Source organism: Micropterus dolomieu, unplaced genomic scaffold (assembly GCF_021292245.1).
Source record: "Micropterus dolomieu isolate WLL.071019.BEF.003 ecotype Adirondacks unplaced genomic scaffold, ASM2129224v1 contig_12130, whole genome shotgun sequence".
NCBI lineage: Eukaryota > Metazoa > Chordata > Actinopteri > Centrarchiformes > Centrarchidae > Micropterus > Micropterus dolomieu.
Genome location: NW_025741116.1, coordinates 1 through 13,597, shown reverse-complemented (window position 1 = coordinate 13,597; position 13,597 = coordinate 1). Strand labels below are relative to the sequence as shown.

Below are 13,597 nucleotides of genomic sequence, written 5' to 3'. Positions count from 1 at the left end.
CTGAGACTGCCCTGCTTAAAGTCACCAGTGACCTTTTAATGTCTGCTGATGAAGGCATGTGCTCAGTCCTGGTACTCCTGGACCTTAGCACTGCTTTTGACACCATTGATCACAACATCATGTTAGACAGACTGAGGCACTGGGTGGGGATCTCTGGTACTGCCCTAGAATGGTTTTCATCCTACCTGTCAAATACGAAGTTTTGCGTGTCTGTAAACAACTATGTCTCTTCGTTCTGTCCAGTTAAATATGGTGTGCCTCAGGGGTCGGTCTTAGGACCCATTTTGTTTTCCTTGTATCTGCTTCCCCTTGGACATATTATCCATAAACATGGTATTTCTTTTCATATTGATGCTGATGACACACAAATATACTTGCCCGTCAGATCCACAGAATTAAAACATACTTTTATAGGAGAGCCTTTCCCGATCTTATTTGACTTTATTTTATCCCTTTTATTTTATTGTATTTTACTAATTTTATATTTATCTTAAACGTGTATTTTAGTCTTTTCAATGTTTTCATGCTTTTATCTTGTATTGTTTTTGTATTATTGTCTCTTGGGTATTATTGTCTTTACACTTGTTAAAGCACTTTGTAACTTGTTTTTGGAAAGTGCTCTACAAATAAAGTTTATTATTATTACATTATTAAAACTTTAAAATAATAAGTGGTAGTTGCTAAACTAATTTTAAACACAGTTTGCATCTTGAAAATGTTTAATAATACAAACTACACACGTTAGCTGGATCTTTGTGTTCACTTCCTCGTTTAATAATAACTGGGATTGAAGCATTTAACTTGCTTCGGCCGGCACTTTTCCAAACAAGCTATTGGATGATAACTACAAATACGTCATGCATGTCTGACCCCAATCATAGCTGCCCACTCTCACTGCCGGAAAAAACTAAATTATTACCGTTAAACAAAAAATGTGCAAGAAGCACGACTGGCATCACATTTTGTTTTATTTTTTACTACCAGCTTCTACAGTTGGTAGTAAAAAATAAAACAAAATTTAAAAAAAATATGGGGCCTCTCTCGATGAAGATCGTCTAAAGAAAGTCTCATGTTTTTACTGTATGTGATAAAGCAACAAAGATTTACAATTGGTTTGTGTTTTCGTTTAGATTGAGTGAGTGCTGCTCTTGGTTCATAGATATTAAGAAGCTCATTTATAAAAGAGATACATGAAAAGTGAGTGAAAGTGAATTAAACTTAAACTAAAGTCAGGCTTCTTCCAGTATGAATAGCTTATCTTATCTCTCCACCCAGAGTCAGGCGATGAGTACAGTGACGATGATGATATGAGCTGGAAGGTGCGGCGCTCCTCAATCAAGTGTCTGGAGGCGTTGATCAACACCCGCCGGGACCTTCTCCTCTCCTTCTACTCCTCCATCTGCCCCGCTCTGCTGGCCCGATTCAAGGAGCGTGAGGAGAACGTGAGGGCGGACGTCTTTGCTGCTTTTTCAACGCTGCTGAGACAAACACGAGTGGGATCGGGCCACCATGGCCTCATCACGGCCTGTTCAGACTCAGGGGTGACCAGGGAGGAAGAGCCAGCTGTCGCCATGCTGAAGTCACAGGTACAGAAAGGTTTTACAACAATTACGAGATGCAGCAATGAGCATTTACAGTGTGTGAAAGATGAAATGTTGTTTCTGAAGGGGAGAAGGGGATGGTGGAGTGGACCAGAGTTTAAGTTATACAGACATTTTTGGAACATTTTTGAGTTAAATTATCATTGGGCAGAGCAAGTAACCAGGGTTTTTGTAGTTTTTATAGTAAAACTATTTAAAACATAACATTATAAGCTGCAAAATTCCTGAAAAAACATTTAAGAAGATATCTGAGTTTTCACCATTCAGTTGCTGAACAATTTGTTCAGTGCAATGTTAAATAGTAAGTTAAGCCCAAACAATTAATAAGGTATGCAGACAAAAGACAATGAAGCATGTTCATCTCCTCACTGTTGTACACTAGTGCACAAAGCCAATAGCAAAAGTTGATATCAATTGTAATTCAAAAGGTTTTTAAATCCAGAGTAAAACTAAAGCTAAAAAACAACCCAATATATCTCCTGGAAATCTGAAGTTTCTGCTTGTTTTGTGTTTTGTTTAATTTTAAAAGTCAGTGATTACTTGTTGCCTGATTTTAGAAGCCCAGAATCTTAAGGGACCAGATGATTTAGTTAACAAACCTTAACCACCTTAACCTTAACCTTTTTATCATAATCACAATATTTCTCTTACCTTAACCATACTGTGCACCCCCTTAAAAAGCATAACCTCCATATAAACAAAATCAACATGTGTGTTGTCTGTCCAGGTGCCAGCGATAGTGAAGGCTCTCCACAGACAGCTGAAGGAGAAGAGCATTAAGTCTCGACAGGGCTGCTTCTGTCTCCTCACTGAACTGGCTCACACTGTACCCGGAGCCCTGGAGCAGCATATACCTGCTCTAATACCTGGTAAGCACACACACACTTAATTTCCCAGCTCCCTCATTCTTGCTTTTTATTTCTCTTTCGTTTGCACCTCATCTAAAATGTGGCTGTTTTTTCATTCAACTGCTTCATTTTCTCTACGTCCTGCCCACTCCTTCCTCCTCCAGGTATTGTCTTCTCCCTGACAGACAAGTCCACCTCCTCCACCATGAGGATCGATGCTCTCTCCTTCTTCCACGTCCTCCTCCTCTCCCATCCTCCTCAAGCCTTTCAGCCACACATGCAGGTTCTTTAAACCTCTTTTCAAGCTTTGCTTCAGGATATTTGCAGGCGGTTGTGAAATATGCATATATTAACAAGATGCTTTGTTCATATAAATAATGTAAACCTGCAGACTACAATCTCTGCGTTTAGCTTCATATCTTCAGTTTGTGGCTCAGGGAGCCAGTTCATTTCTGTTATCTGATTCTTCTCTACTTTTGCACTCAAAGAAGTCTGTTTCTAGGTTTTTATGCAAAACATTGCACAACATCAGTCAGAATTTCACAGTCCTCTGTTTTTGTGCCTCCACGCATACTTAGAAAAACAGCCTGATCCTGTGGCTACGTGCTAACAGAAATAATAAAGAGTTCATAATGTCTGCTCGAATGCAGATGAACATGAAATTGCACATGAAAGTTTCTTTCACAGCTTTGGAAAATGAATTGTCTCATGTGTCTCATTGTCTCAATAATTTACCAAATAAAGGTAATGAGGTAAAAAGTATATCATTGGTTTCCAAAAAGCAATACAATACAAACAACAGGATCGGGGGTGTGGCTTGTTGGGAAACAAGGTTTTGCACCATACAATACCGACTGCTTGGATCATTATACAGTCAAGTGTTATCTGGAAGAAGGCAATCGCCTGTAGGAGCCAGTAGCTGGTGAACCAATCACCTCAGCCTGTTAACATGCAATATCATTGTCTTACAAAAGTATTGGAACGTTTTGGATTTGTATTTATGGCTTATTTAGATAATAAAATGAACATGTAAAGACTTCTGTGTATCGCCCCTGCAGGTGCTGCTGCCCCCGGTGGTGGCGTGTGTAGAAGACACTTTTTATAAGATCGCCTCAGAGGCTCTGTTGGTCACCCAGCAGCTGGTCAGAGTGATGAGACCGCAAGGACAGACCGCCACAGCGGGAGAGTTCGACCCCAAGCCGTTTGTCAAAGAGGTACGAGAGGTCAGGTTTGACAGGACAGTTTTGCTGTGTTTCACACTTTCCTGTAAATTATTTTGAACTCTGGCTATAATAACCGTAGAGCTGCATTACTTAGAAGGCTGGTAAATTTAAGTGGCCTAAAACATACAAGATCACTAATACCACACAGTGTCCGCTCAGCTGAAGAGACGGTCAACAGCTCATCTGTTGGTATCGTTTGGTTTGTGAAGAGTTTGAAAAATCATAAAATTGTGTTTCTCCGAGGTGTTTTCTGTAACCATGAAGAGGCTGAAAGCAACAGACATCGACCAGGAAGTGAAAGAGAGGGCTATTTCCTGCATGGGTCACATGGTATGTCACCTTGGCGACCACCTGGCGGCCGAGCTGCAGGGTGTTTTGGCGATCTTTCTGGAGAGGTTAAAGAATGAGATCACAAGACTGACAGCAGTTAGGACCATCACCCTCATAGCTGCTTCTCCATTAAAGGTTCAGTGTGAATCTTTATTTGACTTTTTTTTTTTAATGAAGACTTTTCCGAATAAGAAAAAAGCAGCGACTAACAAAATAACAGGACTTTTCTCTCTCTGTCTCTTCTCCGGTCTTTTCTCCCCACCCTCCTGTCCAGATTAACTTGTCGTCCATCCTGCCAGAAGCTTTGTCTGTGTTGGGATCTTTCCTGCGGAAGAACCAGCGCGCTCTGAAGCTCGGCACGCTGGCGTGTCTTACCACGCTGGTCACGCATCACGGTGCCAGCATCAAACCTGCAGCACTGGAGCCGGTGCTGAGCGAGCTTCCTGGTCTGGTGGATGAGAACGATATGCATGTATCACAGGTACCACACTGAATTTAACACACATTAATGATGATCCTTCCACCAGGTGAAGTGTTAAATTTATAGAATAACAAATGTTTGAAGATTGGCTTATTTTGAGTTCAAGGTGATCTGGTCAAGGATAGCTGGAATAAATGAAAGGGGTAATAAAGAAGCATGGATATAGCCATATACCCATGTTTTTTTGTTAAGTTTCACCTTAAAATAGTGGACAATCTCTTAAAGCAGAAAAGGCCAGGTCCTGTAATGAAAGATTAGTGAAGAAGAAAGGAGCTCACATGAACTGGCTGTGATGAAGTTGCATTGTGGGAAATTTAGGCACCAGGTTTTTAAAAGAAAGAGGAAGGCATGCAATAAGAGACAGCATCTCTGGTTCTGCAGCATCAGTTTTGATCCTTTTTGCAATGTTAAATCGTTTTTGAGTTATCCAGCTAATTAACAGACAAACAAACATTTAATACCAAAACAACAACATTGTTATATATATTACATGTTGTAGTATACTGTAAATGTAGTGTGATCTGTTTAGGTATCCGTCACCTTGCTGACCTGCATGGCCAAAGCCTGCCCCACCTCTCTGGCGAAGATCTGCTCCTCTGTGCTGCCGGGAGTCTTCAGGCTCGTCCATTCTCCACTGCTGCAGGGTGGAGCGCTGGCAGCCATACTGGACTTCCTGCAGGCACTGGTGCTATCCAAAACCACTAACCTGGGCTACAGGTAAGATGGTGTGTGTGTGTATGGGTGAGCTGTGTGTTGGATCTGTTTAGGACCAAATGTCCCCACAACAACAGGAAACTAGGAAAAGTGTTTACTCAAGTCGACAGTTTTCTTGTGGGAAGACTGTTTAGAGTTTGGGATAATTGCTAATGGTTTGTAATGTTTCTGTTAACCCACACAGGGTTTTAATACTGATATGAATCTGATATTTTTGGATGCTAGTCGCAGATAGCCAGTTCTCTCTGACAATATTTAAATGTGACTATTTTTGTGGTTTAAAAGTTGCAAAAGAAAGCAAGAATGCAAAAATCCAGTGTTTCCCTCAGGCTTGTAAACAGATCTTATCTTATCAAGTGACATGAACACTTTCCAAAACTCACAGTGTTGACATTCCTTTAGGTGATCAGGAACCCCTTATCCGACAGTAAAGACATAGAACAGCATATTTAAACGTTACAGACTATTTTGATTGGAGAACCTCAAGTCTCAAGTGTGTGGCGTTAAGCTGATTACAAAATGACCCTTAAAGGGTTTACTGATTACACATAATCAGCTCACTAGTCACAGGGAGTCCTGCTCAATCTCAATAGTTATAATATGTCTTCTGTGGTTCAGGGGGAGCTTCGTCAAGTCTGAGAAAGTAACCATATTCATGCCATCAGAGGTTTTCTCAGCTTGGGCTCTGAGAGTTTTATAGCAGGTCTGCGTTACAAACTTGGGGTGCAGAGATAGACAGACATGGCCTTTTACCAGGTAGGGGGAGTCTAATGAGAAGATGCTATTGGTTGTTTTATTTAAGATCCAACAGTTTTGGAGCTTGACCCTCAGACTAAGACAGAGAGACAGAATCTCTCGACCTCTGCTGCTTTGATTTTAAGCATTCTCCTTTAAATATCTGGCAGATCTCCATTAAATATAAAGGCAGAAATAAAGATTTGTAAACAAAACAAAGCTGCATTTTGCCAGAAGTTTTATCAACACTGTTGTAATGTATTGATTTTTTTGGTTTTGATTGACATCATGATATTAATTTCCTCTCCCCTCCCTTCCTATCTTCCTTGTTTCCTCTTCTCCTCTCCTCTCCTCTCCTTCTTGTTTTCTCCTCTCCTCTCCTCTGCTCTCCACTCCTCCTCAGTCAGTTGCTGAAGTCTCTCACAGATCCGTTTCACAACTCTCAGTCCTCAGCAGAGAGCATCGTCATCCACAGACAGTCCCACCACTCTGTGGCTCGCTGTGTGGCTGCTCTGTCCTCCGTCTGCCCCAAAGAGACACCAGGAACTGTGTCCAGCCTCATACAGGAGGTGAGTCAGTGTTTGTACACTCGTAATGTCCATCACCTTCTGTCCGGATTTTGCTGGATCTCCCCTGCTCTCCTCAGGTAAAGAATCCTAGTTCTCCAGAGTCTGCTCGAGTCCTGGCCCTGTTGTGTCTCGGGGAGGTGGGGAGAAGCGGCAGCCTGGGAGGAAGTAAGGAGGTGCAGGGAGTCATCCTGGAGGCCATCTCCTCCACCAATGAGGAGGTAAGATGTACACAGTTCCCAGGCTGCAAATAATGATTATTTTCATTAAGTTTTATCAGTCCATCTATCAGATATCTAAAAACATGTTCCCAGAGCCCAGAGTTAATCATTCATAATGATTGGCATGAGTCCAAATGGCAAAATTGTCCAATTTACAAAGATATAAAACAGAGAAAATCTGTAAATGTTTACATTTGATAAGCCAGAATCAAAGAGAATAGGACAGCGTTCAAATATGTGAATGTGAAAAGTTAATTGCATGTTCAAGAATAGGACAGCGTTCAAATATGTGAATGTGAAAAGTTACTGTTTAAGTTATACTCTCTGTTGAAACTAGAAAAACATATTTATGTTTTCAACATTTAATTTAGTGAAGCATTCAGTCATCTCTGGATGATTCAATGTGTGAGGTTCTCTGGTTCGCCTGTAACCTGGTGAGCTGAGAACATGTTCAGCATGTATGTTCAGCCAAACCTTTTCCTGGATGAAGGAAGGTGAAGAAACAATATGACTTACTTTTTCATATTAACAGTGTCAAGTTTGTGATTTCAGGTGAAGACGGCAGCGTCCTGCGCTTTAGGCAGCATGGCGGTCGGCAGCCTGAACGACTACCTGCCCTTCATGCTGAAGGAGATCTCCTCCCAGCCACGGAGACAATACCTGCTGCTGCACTCCCTCAAAGAAGTTATCAGGTGTGTGTATTCATGGGTTTCTGTGTCCATTTAAGTGTGTTTTAATTGAACTTTTAATCTTTGAATGCATATTACATCCTTTTCTCCTAAGTGTTACCTGTCCCTTTTTTTCTCATATCTTTCTGAATTTATTGTGTTACAAAACTTCACCAAGCTACATCTCAATTTGGCGCCATCAAGTGGCAGTGAAAGAAAAATATTGACCTTTATATTTCATTATTAAATCAGGGTTTGTTTTTAACCAAGCAGAGTTTAATTTTGGCAAAATGTGTGAATTTGCAACATTATATTTTATGCAGCCCCACTTTATTATTTAAGCTGGTAAAACAGGCATACTTTGTGTCATACAAAGTGCAGCTTTAATCAGATTCCCTTTAAAGTTTGGTAAAATGTTCTACTCATCCTCTTCTGTCCACTTGCTGAATAACTTTCTCTCTCTCTCTCTCTGTCTGCAGTGCCTGTCCAGCCCCTAGTCTCTCGCCCCATGTGGACTCTATCTGGACTTTGCTGTTTCAGAACTGCGAGTGTCAAGAGGAGGGGACCAGGAACCTGGTGGCTGAATGTCTGGGAAAACTGACCTTAGTCAACGCTGCCCAGCTGTTACCAAAACTTAAACAGCAACTTAAAGCTGGTACGACGTGTGAGGAGGGAAATGTGTGTGTCAAGGTTTGATCTTTACTAAAATAACAGCTGCACAGTGTTGGTGGCCAATCGTTCTGTCTGTCAATCCAATACTATGTTTCAGAGCAGTGTGTCTCTAGGAATACTGGTCAGATTGTCGTAAAGAGACAATAGTGAACATTTAAATTACAAAACAAGCAAATGAAGATGGCAGTTTCTGAAGTTACTCTATGCTGCCAGTAATATTGTCTCATACTGTGATGAAGATATTGTTGCTGCCCACCATTCCTTTTTAACGTTCTGTTAAAGGCTCATTTACAAAGCAGCACAAACAAAACAATAATTTAAAGAACCCTTTTCCCGCCCCCTCACAGGTTCTCCTCTTGCTCGCAGCACAGTAGTGACAGCTATCAAGTTCACTATTGTTGATCACCCTGCTCCCATAGATTCACTGCTGAAAGACTGCATAGGTAAGACACACCTGGAGGACAAACCTGAACCTAATTCTAATTTTAAAGGTTTGTTCATTTTTGGTAGTTACGTTTGTTTGAAAATTACATTGAAACGGAAGTTACAGCATCTTTAACATGGTGGTTTTACATGATGGACATGGTTTATGTAACCATCCCCGAGGTTAAGAAGAGTTTTGACACATGCTTAGCATATAATGAGAGATAATAACACAGGGACAGAGGCATTTTTAATTCCACTGTGTTTTTAAAGCAGTTCTCACATTGCACATATGCACATTGAGTTTTTGGTCGCTGTAATCCTTCCTCTTGTCCATACTGGCTGTGAAGAGATCCCATTCCAATGTAAATGATTGGGTAAATGATTCAGGAGTCTGCATTTAAGTGTGTATCTTACAAATATTGTCTTTTTAGTATAAAACCCACTATCTCAATGTGATTTTGGACATGTGTGTTGCCTTTCAGACAGACTTGAATAATGAGACTTAATCTTTCAATCATCCCAGTCTTGAACTAAACACCTGAAAAAGACAGAACCTGTTCAGTTTTACTGGCTTCAAACATCTAAAATATAAATAGGCTCTGACAAAAACAAACACACACACTAAATTTTCCTTTATAGCTATAGCAATGATGTCATCTCTGTTTGGCAGGTGACTTCCTGAAGACCCTGCAGGATGACGACATCAACGTGCGCCGTGTTGCTTTGGTGATGTTTAACTCTGCAGCTCATAACAAACCATCTCTGATCCGTGGTCTCCTAGCGTCAGTGCTGCCTCACCTCTATAAGGAGACCCAGATCAGGAAGGACCTCATCAGAGAGGTGGGTTGGCGGGTCAGGAAGCTGAAAACCTTCATGTCTGATGTGTAGATGTGTAATTCTGCATTTGCTCTGCAGGTGGAGATGGGTCCATTCAAACACACTGTGGATGATGGTTTGGATGTGCGTAAAGCAGCGTTTGAGTGTATGTACACTCTGCTGGACAGCTGCCTGGAGGGGCTGGACGTCCTGCACTTCTTAGATCATGTCGAGGAAGGACTCAAAGATCACTATGATATCAGGGTGGGTAGAAAATACTGGAAAATACAAAACTAAAAGATCACATCAGAGGTAGGTGCAGCTTTCTCCTCCTTACTCTGGTTAGCACAACCATGACAATCTATCGAGTTCAATTTTCACTATGAGATTTAAGTCACACATAACACACACAGCAAGGTCACAAACAGAACAGTCTTTTACGATTTCTTGTTGTGAAAGTTTTTGGAAATATTTACATTTATTTGGCGATGTGCTTATTTAATGTATTGTCTTTAGGTCATCTTTGCTCATATTGTTCTTAATTTGTAAAATTGTTCGGACATATCCTAATAAATAAAGTTTATTACTATTTTATACATATGAATCAGCAACTACAAACATTAGTCTTCATCTTCTTGACTCAGTCCTCTCACTTATTTGTGTGTGTGTGTTGTAGATGCTGACTTTCCTGATGCTAGCCAGACTGGCCTCTCTGTGTCCTGCTGCTGTTCTCCAAAGACTGGACAGACTAATAGAGCCACTTAAAGCTACCTGCACTACCAAGGTACTGATGCTCTTAGAAGTCTGGGAAGAAGTGGGTTTCTGTAAATAATATACGGTCTAGACCTGCTCTTTTATGATAAAGCGATAAAGTTGTGATTTGGTGCTATATAAAAAAATTGAATTGAATTGAGTTGAAAGTCAGTAGCAATTGACCATCAGGCTTTGCAAACACGACTCGTCAGACATGTTTAAAATATAGAATATTTGGCTGTCTTATATAATATGTTTATTTTGGAATGAAAAAAACAAAAAAATCTGTATTACAAACTGTTCTTTGTTAACCTTCTTCACATTTTGAAGCATTTTGTGAATTTTTTTATGTTTTGAGGGCATTCACTATTTATTTAACTTAAAAGGTAGTCTAAATCCCTCAAACAGTAATTGTCCAATCAAAAACACAGAAGAAAACTTAAACAGTGTCTGTTTACACAAGCTATTAACATTAGCATGCCTGGCTAACTAGTTTACTTCTTACAGTAGTAAGCTCCTAGGTGATACTTCCAGGCCAAGGAGATGGATGTCATTACAGGTTATGTTAGAAAAAGCCAAGTGCAAGCTGGTCCTAGATTCTGCTACAGCAAGGTTGTTTTGCTCCTAATTATATTTTAGCAATTTTTTCTCTGGACACATTTACAACAGAAATGTGGCACGGTATCATTTTATTGTCAAATTTTGAGTGGCAAATATGCTACATTGTTATAAACTGCTTATGTGTAATGCATTGCCCTCTTGAACTCCATCTTAAAACATATGAGTGGCATCCATGTGAGGTACATATTCAAACAATCAAAATAATAAAAAATAAATAAATATCATAACTGATAAGAGGGATGGCCAGAACTGTGTGTATTTCTTCTTATAAAATATATAATGCATGTAGCATTGAGGACTACGTTGTGAATAACTATGCAATCACAGTGAATTAAACCCCCACCATGTCCACCACCCGCAGGTGAAGGCCGGTTCTGTGAAGCAGGAGTTTGAAAAGCAGGAGGAGCTGCGTCGCTCGGCCATGCGCGCTGTCGCCGCCCTGCTGGCCGTGCCTGAGGTAGAGAGGAGTCCCACCATGGCTGACTTTGCAAACCAGATCAGAACAAACGCCGACATGGCATCCATCTACCAGAGCGTCCAGGGAGGGGAGGGAGGGGGCTTAGGGCCCGCAGAGAGCATGGATGTGAGCTAGACGCTGAATTATGTTTTATTATGATGATTTTTCAAATTTGTTATACAATCACAGCTACGTATATTTTGAAAACTATATATTTTCCAACTCAACATTGGGCTTTTTAGGATGAACTTCCTGTCTGACAAATTTTGTGATAGACATATGGTGAGCTTACTGAAATGTTACAAATGTTTCTTTTTGTCCATGTCGTGTTCTTCCCAGTAAGAATTGGGTTTAATTTGGGTTCACATGAAATAAAGTGGAAGCAACACTTCAGTGCATTTTATTTTGACTCAATTGATCTGATATGCCACTGGGTTTAAATCATCATGTTACATCACCACACACATCTTTATCTTTTACTCAGGAAGGAAATGTGACTTCAGCCGGACAGAATACCACACGTTGAATTTTTCAGACAACTAATTGGTTAATTAAGAAAATAATCAACAGATTAATCAACTATGAACATAATCATTTAATTCCAGCCCTATCGCTGACTGACAAACAGTGATGTTCAAGAAATGCAAGGATGTCATAAGCTCCTTGAGAGCCAAAACATTTCTCATAATAAACAATTGACACTTACAAGAGAACAAATTCTGTGATTTTAAATGCTCTAAAACTGGAGTGAAATACTTCACAGATTGCATATTAGTTCTGAGGATATTGCAAATTGCAATGGTCCAAACACAACAATAACAACAACAAGACAAACAAGTAAAAACCTTTGGCATTACGTTATGCTGTTATTAGAGGCACAATCAAATGCATATACAAAAGTATCAGACAGGTAAAGGTGAAGATTGCTGATCACAGAGTAGCTGGTTTTGGGTACACATTTGTCAGAGTTGCTCTGCTTCTGTATCTCCTCATATTATTTCATTTCATCTGGGGAAGAACGGAAAATACATAGTGTCAGTAAATATGTAACAGTGACAATAAACACTATTCATACTATTCTTTGAATAGTCTTTTCGGCAGCTGTGACGTTTATAAGAGGCATGACATACAGCCGGAAAATACCACTCATGCTAGGAGCAGGTCTCTACATTGTTCCTTTTGTATGCATAAGTAAGCATTTGTTAAGATTATCAAAAGTGCAATCAAACTTTCTGACCCTCACCATTTGTTTAGCACTTTGTAAGGCGCTGTTCTAACCACATTCCTAAATGACATTTCCCTTTGATATTACGGTTGTTTTTATTGTTGAATGTGATGTGTGGACGGGCAGCCCGGATCATAAAATAAAAACATTCTTAATAACGAGTGGGGAAATATGGTGAAGCTCTCCCCAATAAGAGACACACCATTTATGCACGAGGCACACTAGCATAACTTCATTGACTATTTGAATCTCCTCACATGGGTCAGTATCTAATAATGTTTTGTGTTCTTCTACACATCTAAAAGGTCTCACACACAGTCCATTTATGCATACAGATGAATTCAGATAATGTTAGAGGCGATCCACGCATCACACCAATTCAACAGCTGTTTTGTTCATTTCAAATGACAGATGCAATATTGATGTAATAAAATTTTACGACTTTACTTTGTTTAATGAAACTCTGGCCTGTTGAGGGGGCAAGGAGGGCTGTGCGAACCTCCAGCACCTCACTGGAGGGGCCCTGGCCAATGGTGTTAACGGCTGCTACCCGAAAGTCATAGTGGGAGTTTGGGCTGAGGCCGCCCACGCTGTAGAGTGTTGTGGTGATGCCATCAATCTCTTTGTAGGGGTCCTCTGACCCTTTGGCACGGTGCTGGAGGAAGTAAGAGAGGAAGAGACAAGAGAGAGGAAGAATATGCTGATTTAGCTGCATTAGCCAATATTGTGCAGAGGTCTACGCATAGTTCTATGTAAATGTTAAGTATTTGTATAGCGCCTTTTTAGACTTTGCGACCACTCAAAGTGCTTTACACTACATTGCAGCCAGGGTCGGGTCGCTGGGGCAGCAGTTAGAACAGCAGACCCCAAACCTCCGTTTCCTTAGTCACATTAACCAGCTCCGACTGGGGGATCCCGAGGCGTTCCCAGGCCAGTGTGGAGATATAATCCCTCCACCTGGGTCTTCCCGAGGTCTCCTCCCAACCGGACGTGCCTGGAACACCTCCCTAGGGAGCCGTCCAGGGGGCATCCTTACCAGATGCCCGAACCACCTCAACTGGCTCTACTGGTTTTGTCCTCCTTAAAATGATCTTATGAATAAAGTCAGAACCAAAGTCTCACCGAGGGAAAGGTCAAACCATCACTTCCCTCACCCATAAGCCTCCTCATATACATGCTAATAAACCCACCTTTCACAATAATCTGCGCCACCGCCTTAATCACACCAAGTGATGACATA

At 40.8% G+C, this 13,597-nt stretch overlaps 1 protein-coding gene and 1 long non-coding RNA gene across 2 annotated transcripts; one reads left to right on the top strand and one right to left on the bottom strand.

Annotated features, from left to right (window-relative positions):
* Positions 1 to 1,275: 1,275 nt before the first annotated feature.
* LOC123965978 (cullin-associated NEDD8-dissociated protein 1-like) lies at positions 1,276 to 11,506 on the top strand (the record flags this gene model as incomplete). Its single annotated transcript, XM_046042246.1, has 16 exons — positions 1,276 to 1,586; positions 2,329 to 2,470; positions 2,614 to 2,732; positions 3,508 to 3,663; positions 3,916 to 4,137; positions 4,277 to 4,483; positions 5,013 to 5,200; positions 6,336 to 6,501; positions 6,579 to 6,719; positions 7,272 to 7,411; positions 7,867 to 8,042; positions 8,407 to 8,502; positions 9,156 to 9,325; positions 9,401 to 9,565; positions 9,978 to 10,085; positions 11,037 to 11,506. Coding segments are annotated over 16 exons (2,738 nt in total), but the record flags the coding sequence as incomplete, so codon positions are not given.
* Positions 11,507 to 11,516: 10 nt separating this feature from the next.
* Positions 11,517 to 13,014, bottom strand: LOC123965977. Its single transcript, XR_006823830.1, has 2 exons — positions 12,805 to 13,014; positions 11,517 to 12,140 (listed from the first exon to the last, which is right to left on the bottom strand). It is a non-coding gene; the product is annotated as an uncharacterized LOC123965977 (long non-coding RNA).
* Positions 13,015 to 13,597: the final 583 nt, after the last annotated feature.